This window comes from Corythoichthys intestinalis, chromosome 1 (assembly GCF_030265065.1).
Source record: "Corythoichthys intestinalis isolate RoL2023-P3 chromosome 1, ASM3026506v1, whole genome shotgun sequence".
Classification (NCBI taxonomy): domain Eukaryota; kingdom Metazoa; phylum Chordata; class Actinopteri; order Syngnathiformes; family Syngnathidae; genus Corythoichthys; species Corythoichthys intestinalis.
This window is the reverse complement of record NC_080395.1, coordinates 22,029,928-22,045,810: the sequence shown is the minus strand read 5'-3', so window position 1 is coordinate 22,045,810 and position 15,883 is coordinate 22,029,928. Positions and strand designations below refer to the sequence as shown.

The window sequence follows — 15,883 nt, the reverse complement described above, 5'->3', positions numbered from 1 at the left end:
TTGTGGTTTTTTTTGTGTTTTGCAGCCCTCTGCTGGTGCTTGGGTGCGACTGATTTTATGTGTTTCAGCACCATAATTATTATTGACATCAACAGTGGCGAGCTGCTAGTTTATTTTTTGATTGAAAATTTTACAAACTTTATTCAAACTAAAACATTAAGAGGGGTTTTAATATAAAATTTCTATAACTTATTCTAACATTTATCTTTTCAGAACTACAAGTCTTTTTATCTATGGATCACTTTGACAGAATGTTAATAATGTTAATGCAATCTTGTTGATTTATTGTTATAATAAACAAATACAGTACTTATGTACAGTATGTTGAATGTATATGTCCATCTTGTCTCTTTCCATTCCAACAATAATTTACAGAAAAATATGGCATATTTTATAGATGGTTTGAATTGCGAATAATCACGATTAATTAATTTTTAAGCTGTGATTAACTCTATTAAAAATTTTAATCGTTTGACAGCCCAAGTTATTATAAAACACGTAAAATATTGCCATTGATTTAAAAATCTTTATTATTTAGTACATGTTTTGACCTACGGAGGGCGCCATGTTTTATGCGCGCAATGGACGCTCGGGGTGATGACTACCTACTACACAAGCAAACACTACCGGTGTTCTGCAATTCCTACACGGCGAGATGTCCAACACATGCGCACATCAGTTAAAAGAGGCGAGTACTTACTATTTGTTTTTTTTTTTTTGTAGTCTTATTACCTACTCATTGCCTCAAAATACTTTTTGCATGAGTTTCCCTCTCATACTTTTAAGCATTGTGTTTTCTTGTGGTAGCTTTAAAGCAAATTGTTGATCTGTTAACCGCGTTAGTCACATGAAGCATTTAAACCATTCTTATTTGATATCACTACGTTTAAGTATTTTCTCATGGCATCTTTAGTATGTACTCACTGTATGCATCTAAACAAAACAAACAAAGCGCACAGTAGTACTTTTGGTGTCAAATTCGCCTCTTGTAGGACGACCGGTGTTGCACATTTTGGCCGAACACCAGTTTTGTCCTACTCTCGTCTTGTCTCATCCCATCTTTCCTGTTCATTTTGCTTTTGCTGCTCGTTTTGTGAAATATCGACAGTGCTGTCATGATCACTGATGTTCCTGTCAGGTTCAAATTGAAACGGCTAAACAGAGTCAAACTCCAGAAGCTCGGGAGCGTAACCATGTGACTTCACTGCCCTGCGACGTCAACAACAATGGCGACTTACTAGTTAACTAATTTAACAAATTGTATAAAAATGAAAACATAAAGAGGGGTTTCAATACCAAATTACTTTAACTCATAATAAAGTTTATCTTTTAAGAACTACAAGTCTTTCTACCTGTGGCTCCAGTTAAAAAAAGAGGAAAACATGGCAACCTTAAAAAGGCTATTGGGGGCAATAACTAGACCGTATTTCTGTTTTCATTCATTTTAATATTATTCATTTTGTTTTTATTAGCATTTTATTGACTAACCCTAATTTTATTTATTCCTATGAATTCGTATAAATAATATTTAGGAATAGGAGAAAAATGATTAACAATAATTTTTAAAAATACGATAATTATAATTCAGACTTGGGGTCCACCTATGCTGACATCACATTTATGGTTATGTAGGTCAATACCAAATGGTAATATTGTGGCTTAATTGACCCCAAATGTGATGTCCATTTATGTTGACACCAGGTCTTTAAGTTTTTGAAATTGCCAAAAATAGTTACTATAAAGGGTTAACCTCCTAAATCCTTGCCTGAAAAAACTACATTATGCTAATAGGCTAGTATCAAACTATTTAGCTACTTCCGTAATGCTCATTCACTTTTGATATTCAGGTCACTAGTTTACAAATACATACTCAATAATAGGTGCCTATTAAAGGCTAAAAAAGTAGGCAGAGGATACATTTACGAAATGTAACAATTCTTGATTGTCAGCACAAATCACGATACTGCTGAGACAATACACATGAATGTCTTTTTTCCTTACGCAAGTTAAGAATAAAGACAAACTGGTCAGACCAGATGGTTTTCACCTGCTGCTGATCGACACACACCGAAACACAGAGAGCCGCAATGACACAACAATAGGGCGTGCAGTTAAGAAATTAACAGCGAGTTTTATGTACAAAAGGCATCACAGAGCACTGACAACTATGTGGAAAAAAAAAAAAAACATAACATGCTCCTCGACAGGGTAGACTATGTGAAGCACTGCAAGAATGCCAGATGCCAGACAGGAAGGCTGCAAGGGGCACTCTCTCTTGAATTTTGAACATTTATCAATCAACGCGAGTATTTCTTTTAAAGGTACACAAAGTTACGTCGAGTATCGGGTTCGGCTGCAATGTTCATGTACAGTGGCTTCATTGTTGTCTAGGTATGTTCTTGTTCAGTATTCTTGATACCTGGAATCCTGTTCTCACTCAGCTTTGTCTTTTTAGAATTTGTGATGACTCAAGAAGGAAGGCAAGTCCAACAAACATGAAGTGACAGTATGCAAATTGACTAATATAATGTGGTCTTTGCCAGCGGAATTCATGCATAGACTTCATAATGATATTGACGGGACATGAGGCGCGGGGCCGATTAATAGGGGGCCTGTATTGTTGGTGTGGCCGTCAAAGCTGACCGAGTGGAATCACAAACAAAGATCTTTTTTCGTTGAAAATTCTTGTGAATAAATGCTTAAATCCCTGAATTCTTTATAGATATGGACGTAAAACAGTCTCGATTCTTGGTTAAAAGCAAAAAAAAAAAAAAGTGCAGTTAGCATTTATTTTACGTAAATATTTTGAAATACGATGCTAGTCTGTCAGTCAATGTGGCGGCCGCCATATATAAACAGCATTTCCGGTGAAACTTTTTTTGAATAAAGGCTTAAATCCCTGAATTCTTTATAGATATGGACATAAAACAGTCTAGATTCTTGGTTAAAAGCAAAAAAAAACGTGTGGTTAGCATTTATTTTACATAAACATGTCGAAGAATGATGCTACTCTGTTAGTCAATGTGACGGCTGCCTTATGTAAACAGAGATTTTCCGGTGAAAATTCTTGCGAATAAATGCTTAAATCCCTGAATTCTTTATAGATATGGACGTAAAACAGTCTCGATTCTTTGTTAAAAGCAAAAACAAAAACGTGCAGTTAGCATTTATTTTATATAAATATGTCGATGAATGATGCTAGTCTGTTAGACCAGGGGTTCCCAACCTATTCCACTAAGGCACACTGTGGGTGCAGGATTTCATTCTTACCAAACAAGATGACAACACTTTTTCCCCAATCTGGTGTTTTACAAGTGCAATCAGTTGATTGCAGTCAGGTGTGGCTTGTTTTAGCAGAAGCCTCATTGGTTCAACTGTCTCTGCTGGATCGGCTGGAACAAAAACCAGGACCCACAGTGTGCCTTGAGGACTGGGTTGAAAACCCCTGTGTTAGACAATGTGGCGGCAGCCTTACAACAAAGAGCTTTTTACATTGAAAATCTTGTGAAATATATATAAAATATAATAATTATCTTGAATCCTCGAATAAATGACTCCTGAGACAATCTTTCCTGTTTGTATGCGGTACAGCTTTTGTACTTTTTCAACATATTTACGGCTTAGGCTCTCTGCATGTGTCCCTGCGACCGACTGCGAATAACTGAAGCGGATTGTGGGATGGCCCCCTAGTTGAAGCCGTGGCGCAGTGAAGGTCACATCTTGACCCGTCATTATCATTATGAAGTCTATAATTCATGTAAAGTTGTAGTAGTTCTTACTTGAGAAGATTCTCCGCTCCCGCTCGCATCCTCATTTGCTTGATGATCTGTTGGTTCAAATTGGCTCGCTTGTTCTGCAGTTTGCTTCGACCGGTTTGGGCGAACGGGTTACAACCCTGATGGACGATCAAGAAAATTAATTAGAAGTGGTCACTTGCCTTTGTGTTGGACCACGCAATGGTGACACGAAACATGAACCGAACTGAAGCCTAAATTAAAAACCTAAAGCTCCAATTTGAAAAAGTGTGGCTATAAAGTTATTTCTAATATTTTGTCAGTTTCATTAACCTTCCTGAGAGGAACACACACACAAGAAAAACACAGCTGGTGTGCAAAGAGACCAAAGTCTGTGTTATGTAGTATTTTAAGGGTTTCCCCCGAACCACCTGCAACATCCTTCCTCCGTTTCAAAGCTGGAAGTCACATTATTGCCACCCACTATTTATACACACCCTGAGAAGAACCTTTCGCGCCCATTAACCATTAACGCCAGCGCAACTCTTGATCTAATTATGTCACGGCCTTATCGGTACTATGTGTGCATGTGTGCAAGAGAAGGGAGTGGTCAGTAAACTTCATTCTGTTCCATTTCTTCGTGTTCTGGAGGTATGTTATCAGATAAGAGCCACATTCCAAGAGGATGATCCTGGCAGGGAGCAGCAAGTAATGTAAAACTGAATTTAAAAAAAAAATCGGAACACTTTGTACATTTTTATTTTTGCCCTGTCACCTGTGAAATGAAAGCTCAGCCATCACAAAAACAAATATGGACTAAGGTCAGTGACGAAAGAGAATACAGTATTGTACATAAATACAACTCTAACATAAGACAAATGAATTTCTGAATTTCGAAGCAAAACAAAATGTAAAAATAAAAACAAGTTGCAGGTAATTTTGTTTGTTTTTAATTTCTTTGTTTTAATTTAATGTTATCATTATTATTTTGTAATAATTACTGTAATTTTCAGACTATAAGATGCTACTTTTTCCCTTCATTTTGAATCCTGGGGCTTATGGGCCAGTACGGCTTATTTGTTGACTTATTTGGGTTAATAGGTAACACCTTATTTGACAGCAGCGTCATAAGACCGTCATAATTATGACACGAAATTATCATGGGCGTTACTGAACGCTTAAGTGTAATCCCGCAAATTATGTCACATTTATGTCCAGCTCGTATCTTTTTAATCAATTCAAAAGTGAGATAAATTGCCAGATAACACTAAATGACATCTGTTATAAGCATTCAGTAATGCTCATGACAGTGTCATGTCATAATTATGATCGTCTTATGGCGGCAATGTCAGATAAAGTGTCACCAAATACCATAAATAGCAATTAATGAAACAACTGGAACAGTAACTGAAGTAATAATTAGCACAGAACATGCATTTTGATTGTTATTTACCATATTGGCCTGAATATAAGACTGTTTTTTGCATTGAAATAAGACTGAAAAAGTGGGGGTCGTCTTATATCCGCGGTCTAGACGTTATACCCATTCACGACGCTAGATGGCACCATAAATCATTGAAGCGATGTTCTGTCATGACAGATCTCAGCTACTCTCAAGTTTAACCAGTTTGCATTATTTTATTGCAGTGTTTTTCCTTATTCAGATTTGTTTCAAGATTACAGTTACAGTTAGACTTCACTTTGATGGTTAATGTAGTTATTGCAATTTTTTTTTTTTAATCTCAATAGATTGGTTTATTTACATTTCAAAAACAAGCAGCTATTAATTTACGAATGTGATTGCACTTTAGTTTACATATTTAAATGTTAAAATATTAAGATTTGAATGAGGCAAAATAACATGCTTTTTCTCTCAAATATGTTGTTATAATCATTTGTTTCAGATGTACTGTAATTATTTTCTGTATAAAAATTAATTTGGTGTTTATTCAAACTTGAGTCTTGAAAAAGAGGGGGTCGTCTTATAATCAGGGCAGTCTTATATTCGGGCCAATACGGTACATCTATGGCGCTGCAATGCATGCTAGGAGGCATGTTGGACAACAACAGTGTTGACAGCAGGTGGCAGCAGAGGTTGACTGTCTCCCCCAAAGGAGCAGTGATGGCCAAATGAAGCTTTGTAGCCACTTGGTTCAAAGCTTCACGGTGGTTCATTTGGTCTTATGACAGTCGTATGATGCCGCTGTCAAAACGTTACCAGTTAATATCTTTTTGTGTAAATATCCCATCATACAGTGAGGACAACTGCAGCAGATAGTCCAGTACGGCTTATCTATGAACAAATGTCGCTTTTTGTGTCAAATTTGGGGGGTGAAGGCTTTTCGTCAGGTGCGCCTTATAGTGTGAAAATCATGGTAGTGTAAAATTTTGTATATTTAGATTTTTTATTCTAAAGAACACATTCACCACTGCAAAAAAACTAAATCTAAAATATTTTTTGAAAAAAATAATTGTAATTTACAATTTAGTTTAAAAAAAAAAAAACTAAAATACCATTATGCTTCAGTATTCAAACTCAAACAAATCAGTAGCTATAAGCCATGACACATAACTAGTCACCCCAGGAATCAGCAGCCTAAAACAATATATATTCAGCACCTCGTCCTGTATTCCGCGGCCTGCTTTGAGTTCCGCAGAATACATAAAAAATTTTAGTGAATTTCACAATTGTTGAATCCTGGGGGACTAGACAACGGATAAGGTTCAACTATAAATCAAATACTAAGATTATTTTGAAAGGTTCAAACTCAAGCTTGGTAGGCAGGACCCTCTTTGGGTCACGCGAAGATCATGACCCATCCCTGCTGGCACGTTCACAAAGTGCAGCCTTTCTCCCAAACAATTGGGGCGCAACACAACAGTTCCAACAGTCTGTTGTCAAAAGTGGTCAATCATTCAGAGGATTCATACCGAACTCATTATGAAAAGACAGAATGACCCACTAGTGCCCCCGAGACGAGTGGATAGTCCGATCTTTTCCCAATTAATTTTTCCTGTGAAGGGACCCCTTACAGGGGAGATTTTCCAAGCAGTTGGTCATAATCCGAACGCCAATCAAACATAACAGCCATATATACCCTACCAGTAAATAGACCCAAGCACTTTTCTTGGGTTGTAAATTAAAATAATGGCATTTAGTACACACTACTTTTGGGGCCAGTAAACTTCGAGAGTTAGTCCTGATACAGTATCAATTTAGATTGCTGATAAAAGCAATAAGGCCTTTTATTGCTTCATAAATACACATCTCGGAAATGTTTTGACACCTCGTTGGTTGTTGTTGTTCATTTCCTACAAGAATTAGTGGGACGAATAAAGTATGCTTTGCTTTGGGGCTGGCCCGGTAGGACACGTGTTGTCAATTTGAGGTTCTGGCTGCCGAGCGGCGGCGGGCCAGCTGCTGTGACGTCAGTGGGAAGAGAAAGCTGACGATTTGGCTTTTTCTCCGTGCCATCTTTCCGAGAGGAACCGCAGTAGCTCCCTGTAGTCAAACGGCTCCAAGCCAGCAAAAAGCTTGTAAATCATTCAGAATGTGCACGAGCAAAGGCCGAACGGGTTGGGTTTAAAGTTTGACCAGATATGTTTCTAAAGCTAATTTTTGAACAATAACAAAGTGACAACGCAATTCCGTAGGTTTTTAGCTAACGTTAAGCACAATTTCTGGAAGTAAAGCTTATTTTTTCTCAAATTAACTGAAATGAATAAGAAAGAAATGCAGTAACAGTTAGAATGTAAACATTCCATTTTGCAATCTTAAAATCAAGTAGTGGCTTTTAGATTTGTATTTTAAATCCATGTAAATATAATTTATATTCGTTTTTAACTATCACATTTGATCTGTATTACACGTGTAGTCGTTATTTTTTTTTTTTTATATATATAAATCCGATGAATGTAAAAATGTATGCATATAGGGTACATTAACTATAATTTTTTTAGTAATTGTATTATTGATGGTATCTTTGCACATAATGCAAAAGCTACCATCAATAATATTTAGTTTTTTTCCCGATGGCGTTTCTTCCCAGCCCAAACCGTTCAACCCACCGACACAGTTCATACACCAAAACAACAGGAATTCCCATGTGACACGGACTCACTTGCGTTTGACCGTTCACCCAAAAACCGCTACTTGTCCTACAATTTTTTTCCAACCCGATATAAACAGGAAATGACCCTGAAATGCCCCCATATCAACAGGAAGTGATCCGATATGAACAGGAAGTGAACCCGAAATGCCCTAAAATCAACAGAAAGTGACTCAATATCTACAGGAAGTGTTAGATGTCTCAAAATCCACAGGAAGTGACCCGAACCATCAAAGCAAAGTTACCATTGCAATTTCTCCAGAAATTATATTTTCTAGTTATTGTATAAAAATCTATTATTTTTATATAGTCTATATTTTATATAATTTAAGAATGAGATTCTTTTTAAACGAAATATAATTTATAAAGTGTTGTACTGTTTTTTGTTTTTTTTTAAATGACATACTTTATTATATTACAAAAATTATATTAATATATATTTGTTTCATACGCATCCTGACGTGCGCAGGCTAAAAAAAAACATGCAGCTCCGCCCGCTAATTGGAGTCTGCACTGAGCCAAATGTGCTACTAGTTCGGTGCCGTGCTGGATCATGGATAAAAAGAGCAAGGGTGGAGCCTAAAAAATAAGATTCAAAAAGAGGAAAGCGCTTGTAAAAGAATTGGCAAAATTTGCAAAAAAAAGCCTTTTTTTTTTTAAATACAACGAGCTCGTGGCGTCAAATGATAGAGGATTAGAATGAAAGTGGTAAGATAAGATTCCGGATAAAATGCAACTTTGCAAACTGTGTGATACGACAACAACACACAACTGTAGAAACATTTGCTTGTAGCACCTCACAAGGGAGATGCAGCAGCAAGCACCAGCCGTGATGAGAACACCACAGGTGCAGAGCAGGGAGGTAGGATTGCAATGTTCAGTGAGTGAATATTAGAATCAACATCATCACGTGGCGTCTTCAAAGTGCCATAAAAATGGAGTATTGATCAAAATGCTTTGTTTAAAAAAAAAAATTAAAAAAAATAAAAAAAAAAAGGACGGAGTTCTGTTAAGTCTGTGCCCTGAAAACTATATGTAAATTATTTTACATTTATTTGTGTTTATGTGTTTAAAGTAGGGCTGTCAAACGATTAAAATTTTTAATCGAGTTAATTACAGCTTAAAAATTAATGAATCGTAATTAATCGCAATGAATCACAATTCAAACCATCTATAAAATATGCCATATTTTTCTGTAAATTATATACATATATTCTGTAAAATAATTGTTGGAATGGAAAGATAAGACACAAGATGGATATATACGTTCAACATACGGTACATAAGGACTGTAGTGGGCATTTCACTCTACTGTCATTTAAATCTGTCTATGCTGTCCTCACTCCGAAGCGTCTACTTTTTCCAAAGCTAGACAGCTAGTGAACGACGCCTTAATAATTAGACTTCTTCCTTTTTCATCTGATTTATTAATAAAATGGCCTCAAACCATTGTCCTCTTTAGACAGTCGTAAAACTACAAAAAAAAAAGTACACAAGCATTGCATTAGCAACAATGTTAGCTTAGCACGCTATACAGGTTCACTTAACATAAACAAAAAGAGTCTCATACAAAAAATATAACATTTCGCTTACTAACATAATATGTGCATTCTTTACAACAACCATACTTACAGACAAATCTTGTCCAAGGATCATATAAGCACATTATCAGCCCGAGACGTCGTGCAGCCATAATGAACTGGCAAGAAAAATATAAACCATGTCGCAAAGCGACCACAAGAGTTCGCTGTTGGACAGCATAAAAAGCCTTGCTCTAAAACTTACCAAAAGGCAGAATACTTTCTGAGCGGGACATGTGCGTTAATTGCGTCAAATATTTTAACGTGATTAATTTAAAAAATTAATTACCGCGCATTAACGCGATAATTTTGACAGCCCTAGTTTAAAGCTATATGAATGAAATTTGTTAATAAGTCATCCTGTATGTAAGCTAACCTATAGGCTACTTATAGCTTGTAGCTCAACTGCTCAAGTGAAGTGTGGCGTCTACATGGTATTTGTATACCGGCATGTATTGTGCAGTTGTGTTGAATGAATGCATGTTTCCCTGTTACAGTTTCAAAAACTTAAATTACTTCATATAAAAACGAAAAAAGACCTAGCCTTGTGTTTTATTGGAGGACATTCAATCTTAGCTAGCTGTCAGGCAGTGCACAAGGAAACGCGCTGTTTTGGGCAGTACACTTACAGTGGGACCGGTTTGGGCGAACAGGTTACAACCCTGATGGACGATCAAGAAAATTTGTTAGAAGTGGTCACTTGCCTTTGTGTTAGACCACGCAGAGGTGAGACGAAACGTGAACCAAATTGAAGCCCATCTAACTACAGTGGGGCAAATAAGTATTTAGTCAACCACTAATTGTGCAAGTTCTCCCACTTGAAAATATTAGAGAGGCCTGTAATTGTCAACAATTGTCAACCTCAACCATGAGAGACAGAATGTGGGAAAAAACCCAGAAAATCACAAAGCAAAGATTTGCAAATCATGGTGGAAAATAAGTATTTGGTCAATACCAAAAGTTCATCTCAGTACTTTGTTATGTATCCTTTGTTGGCAATAACGGAGGCCTAACGTTTTCTGTAACTCTTCACAAGCTTTTCACACACTGTTGCTGGTATTTTGGCCAATTCCTCCATGCAGATCTCCTCTAGAGCAGTGATGTTTTGGGGCTGTCTTTGGGCAACATGGACTTTCAACTCCCTCCACAGATTTTCTATGGGGTTGAGATCTGGGGACTGGCTAGGCCACTCCAGGACCTTGAAATGCTTCTTACAAAGCCACTCCTTTGTTGCCCTGGCTGTGTGTTTGGGATCATTGTCATGCTGAAAGACCCAGCCACATCTCATCTTCAATGCCCTAGCTGATGGAAGGAGATTTTCACTCAAAATCTCTCGATACATGGCCCCATTCATTCTTTCCTTTACACAGATCAGTCGGCCTGGTCCCTTTGCAGAAAAACAGCCCCAAAGCATGATGTTTCCACCCCCATGCTTCACAGTGGGTATGGTGTTCTTCGGAAGCAATTCAGTATTCTTTCTCCTCCGAACACGAGAACCTGCGTTTCTACCAAAAAGTTCTATTTTGGTTCCATCTGACCATAATACATTCTACCAGTCCACTTCTGGATCATCCAAATGCTCTCTAGCGAACCGCAGACGGGCCTGGACGTGTACTGGCTTCAGCAGGGGGACACGTCCGGCAGTGCAGTATTTGAGTCCCTGGCGGCGCATTGTGTTACTGATAGTAGCCATTGTTACTGTGGTCCCAGCTCTCTGTAGGTCATTCACTAGTTCCCTCCGTGTGGTTCTGGGATTTTAGCTCACCGTTCCTGTTATCATTTTGACGCCACATGGTGAGATCTTGCATGGAGCCGCAGATCGAGGGAGATTATCAGTCGTCTTGTATGTCTTCCATTTTCTAATAATTGCTCCCACATGTTGATGTCTTTACACCAAGCGTTTTACCTATTGCAGATTCAGTCTTCCCAGCCTGGCGCAGGTCTACAATTTTGTCTCTGGTGTCCTTCGACAGCTCTTTGGTCTTGGTCATAGTAGAGTTTGGCGTGTGACTGAGTGTGGTTGTGGACAGGTGTCTTTTATACCGATAATGAGTTAAAACAGGTGCCATTAATACAGGTAACGAGTGGAGCCTTGTTAGACCTCGTTAGAAGAAGTTAGACCTCTTTGACAGACAGAAATCTTGCTTGTTTGTAGGTGACCAAATACTTATTTTCCACTCTAATTTGGAAATAAATTCTTTAAAAATCGATGTGATTTTCTGTTTTTTTCCCCACATTCTGTCTCTCATGGTTGAGGTTTACCCATGTTGACAATTACAGGCCTCTCTAATCTTTTCAAGTAGGAGAACTTGCACAATTGGTGGTTGACTAAATACTTATTTGCCCCGCTGTATGTATTTTTTGTATTTTCTAAGATCTTAAAAGTAACAAAATAATCCAGAAATACAAATGCTTTTCCAAAAGAAACAAAAATTTACACTTTTATCCTCTGCAACACTCCCAGAAAAAGAGGAACAGGAAATACAGTACTGCAAATGTTTGGAACTTTTGTTCAAATAATTAAAAATAAAAAATTGGTATCAGATCAGGACTCTTTAGCTGCAAATTCTCAAAATCAGGTGACACGGGTAGAAAAATATACGACCGGGACATCCCTATATTAAATGATATAAAGTGGGCCGGTCTGAGGCATGAAATTCCCGGGCTGAAAAGGAGTCCCACTCCGGCCCTGGTGCCGTTGACGGCGCTCGAGTCAACCTTCCCAGTAAAAATGCAATGGACGTCTAGCACCGTCAATGCCAGCCAATGAGACAAAAAGAATTTTCTTTTTGTATAATTAATTGTTTATGTTTATTTTTTTGTATTTAATTATGAATACAGAATAAGACTTGTAAGTAGGTCCGCATGAACAAAAATTCACTTGGCAAAGTCGCCTGAATGTGAAACTTTCAAAGTTTCCCCTTTATCTCAATATTGAGTACAGCAAAAATTCTGTAAAATGAGAAAAACAAGAGCATCACACTGAGAATGCTGGTGTTCTAACATTGACACCGAGTGTGTGTGTTCCCCTAAAGGAGGTGGCGGCGGTGCCAGGCTCCACTCTCGCACAGACACAGGAAGTGCCGTGAGAGCCTCAATCCAGACGGCGTTCCGAAGGGGATTGACAGACACAAAGGGGGAATGTTGGGATGGAGCAAGCTTGTCACAACACTTGCATGGCAACACTGGGAAAATGGCAAAGAATCTACAACCGGCAGTAAGGCCATAAGAGCGAGCATGTTCTGAAATATTGAAAAATAAGAAAGTAGAAAAATAACTAAAAATTGCTGGCCTTGGATTGATGATTGAGTACCAAATCTTGCAATACTGCACTGTGTATTCTCCAAAACAGAAAATTTACATAACAATGTGTCCTTCACAACACAAGCAGTCCTACAGATAACACAGCCTCATGTTTGTTTGTTTGTTTACGTAGCTCCTCCTGTTCTCCGCAACAGCACCTTGCCTTTGGCATAATCAAAAGTTCAAATTTTACAACTCCCTAAAAGGGAAACAATAACCTCCAAACAGCTCTTATATAGGCATTTATTTTGAAATCTAAAATGAACTCGAATGAGCCTAAAGTAGTGTCCACTGATTGTACGGATAAGTGTGTTTGCTTGTGAGTCACAAGTGTCTTGTGTAATCGTTTGACAATAAGGGTGGAAACCGCAGAGGCAATCGAGTCATCCAAGCCAAGCCAAATATAGAGTGTTTTACTTTGGAAGGCTTTTTATAATTAAACAACCCAATCTAAGTGAATACTGTTCTTATGAAGCAATTACAAAATGTATTTAATGTAATTATTAACAAGAAAAATGTTTAAAATGTATAGAGGGTGCCTAAAAGTTTCATTTCGAGTTTTCGCGGTTTTCTGACAATATATATTTTTTAAACACTCCCACCTGTGGCCTTTGGGAACACTTGTACTACAAAATTAGAGTATACCTGGAATTGTGAGTAAATTCGGATGGTAAGTGGGGGTTCCCGTTGCACTTGTTAAACTCAACAATGCACAGATCATATTATAAGTAATACATCAAATTTACTGTTAGAAGTTTCACATTGTTGAAGTGATCGATTTAACATAACACATACAAGGGGGGCCTCCAAACTACGGCCCACGGGCAGGATACGGCCCGCCTCCACATTTGGTCCGGCCCCCTGAACAATACCAGAGAGCATTTTGATTTTTTTTTTTTTTTCCCTCAATAGTGTTATTTATTTCCTGGCCTTTTTCTGTGAAGAACTCAGAGAGGGTTATTCGGTTATTATCTATTTAATGAATAGTGTTATTATTGTTTATTATTATTATATGATAATTTTTATTTTATTTACTTTTGTTCCGTGAAGAATCCAGAAAGGGTCATTTGATAGTGGCTTTCTGAAAAACAATATTTTTTTTACATTTAGGCACTCTTGCAATCGTCACACTTTTTCTGTTACAACAGAGAAGGGAAAAGTTATGTGGCCCTCACAGGAAAAACTTTGGGGACCCCTGACATACACTATTATGTTTCCCATTTTAACTCACTCACTACCAAACATCATGTCACAACACATGATATGGCTAGCTGAACACTTAAATTTACAGAAAAAAAAAAAAGAGATTTCTATTCTTCATCATAAAAAGTTTGTTTCTACACTTTTACGTTCTTTTGTGATGAGTACATGAACATCATAAACAACATTGTATGTCTTTGAAAGCAAATGAGTTAATGATATGAAATTTATGGTAAAAAAAAAAAAGAAAAAAATACATCCACATACAACATGATCAAATCTGTTACATGCATTTTTTAAATCTATGGTTGGGTTCTATCTCAGATTTGAAAAACCAACAATTAAAACCTTTCTTTCCCTCACTTTTTATTAACTCATCATTACATCCTTCTTTCAATTAAAACCAACATCAATGCTTTTCTTGCTTGATTCATTATTCATGCATTTCTACATCATTCCTCCATCACTAAACATGCCTTTAAATTTTCCTTCCTTTCCATTTCTTGCTTTCCGTTCATACATCCTTCTTTCATTGGTTTACTGAACAATATATGGGGCATATATTCTTTTGGGAATCATGACCACCAAGCTTTCACTGGAATTTCCATCCACTTCCCTTTTCCTGCCAATCCGGTCATGCATTTTATCAGTACAGCACACCCAACAACCCCCAATCCCACACACCCACACCCATGATTCTATTCTTGAAGCAGTGCAGCACACAGAGACACCTGTAGCTGACACCGCATTGGTTTCTATTGAATCTCATGATGCTCCTTAGTAATTCTTGGTGCCATGTATTACTTTTTAAATAGATAATCCTTTCAAATTTAGCAGTAGCCATTTTTCTCAGTTTAAACAAGATGTACAGTTTTAGAATTTAAATCCCAGATGAAGTTTGAGGTCCCTGAACGCACCGTCTCAATACAGCTCTTTATCTTTTGAACACAAAATCATTTGTTGTAACTAAACGAACGTTTTTAACCGACGAAAGCGGGATTTTCCTCCCAAGTCAAAGCACGGTGAGGGGGAGAAACCCACCTTTTAGTTTTCCGTTTGAAAAAAAAAAAGTGAAGAGGGCGAAAACTCACCTTTCTGAATAATTTTCCGTCTCCTTTACCGTCCTTGTGGCCGTTTGGCAAAAGCGCGTCCGTCATGTTGTAAAAAGGCCACGATTAACGTTGATAAATCTGGTTTAAAGCGGTCTCTTACTGCTTTTTCAACAGGTGAGTCCCCGCTCACCTCAAAGCAAGTGTGTGCGAACTGCGAAGAACACTCGCCACTCAAACATACACACATGCACTTTGTAAGCCCCGCCCACTGTTGACGACAGCGTCATGACGTCAACAGCACATTCGAAACCCTTTTTTTTTTGTCAACTGGCAGGCAACTCTTAACCCAAAACGACCACAGGGAAGACATCGCGTTATAATAAAGTAATGGCTTCGGAGATATTTCGACTTTAAATTTTACAACCACCGTGCGCATGCGTCGCAAGATGTAGGTCAAATCAATTTATGGCCTAATATAAACCTGAAGATAACAGTTGTAAATTACTGTGTTTGTCTCTAATTACCCTGGAAATAATAATTTAAATGAAAATATCCTAACTGATTTTAAAATTATTAACAGGGAAATTACTTTACTTCCACTTACCTGAAAACCATTACATCCAAAGTCCGGCCCGGGGGCCAAATGCGGCCCGTGGTCAAATTTCATCTGGCCCCCAGCCTCTGTCCTAAAATCAATAACGTCTGGCCCGCACACAGACTTAATAAATTGGTCAGCAGTACTGCTAGCAGCATATGAAGTAGCTTACACAGTAAATGCTACTCATCATTTCCCCACTAAAAGGCAGCAACACTCTAAGCAACATTACCCCATGTGACCCTTTACTCCCAATTTTCTAAAATGACAACAATCAATAACAACAAAAAGAAAGTTGACTGTTACGGCC

At 37.7% G+C, this 15,883-nt stretch overlaps 1 protein-coding gene across 2 annotated transcripts in view; it reads right to left on the bottom strand.

The window, feature by feature from the left end:
* The window catches only part of rhpn2 (rhophilin, Rho GTPase binding protein 2), a 47,194-nt gene extending 31,981 nt beyond the window's left edge, over positions 1-15,213 (bottom strand). The window contains exons 1-2 of one of the 2 annotated variants that reach the window (XM_057841481.1): positions 15,018-15,213; positions 3,780-3,895 (exon numbers count right to left, since the gene is read on the bottom strand). In XM_057841481.1, coding sequence (XP_057697464.1) covers positions 3,780-3,895; positions 15,018-15,083 — 182 coding nt within the window. In that variant the 5' untranslated portion in view covers positions 15,084-15,213. The remainder of the gene's footprint in view (positions 1-3,779; positions 3,896-15,017) is intronic. The other variant, XM_057841471.1, reaches the window with a different exon arrangement.
* Between the last annotated feature and the right edge of the window lie 670 nt (positions 15,214-15,883).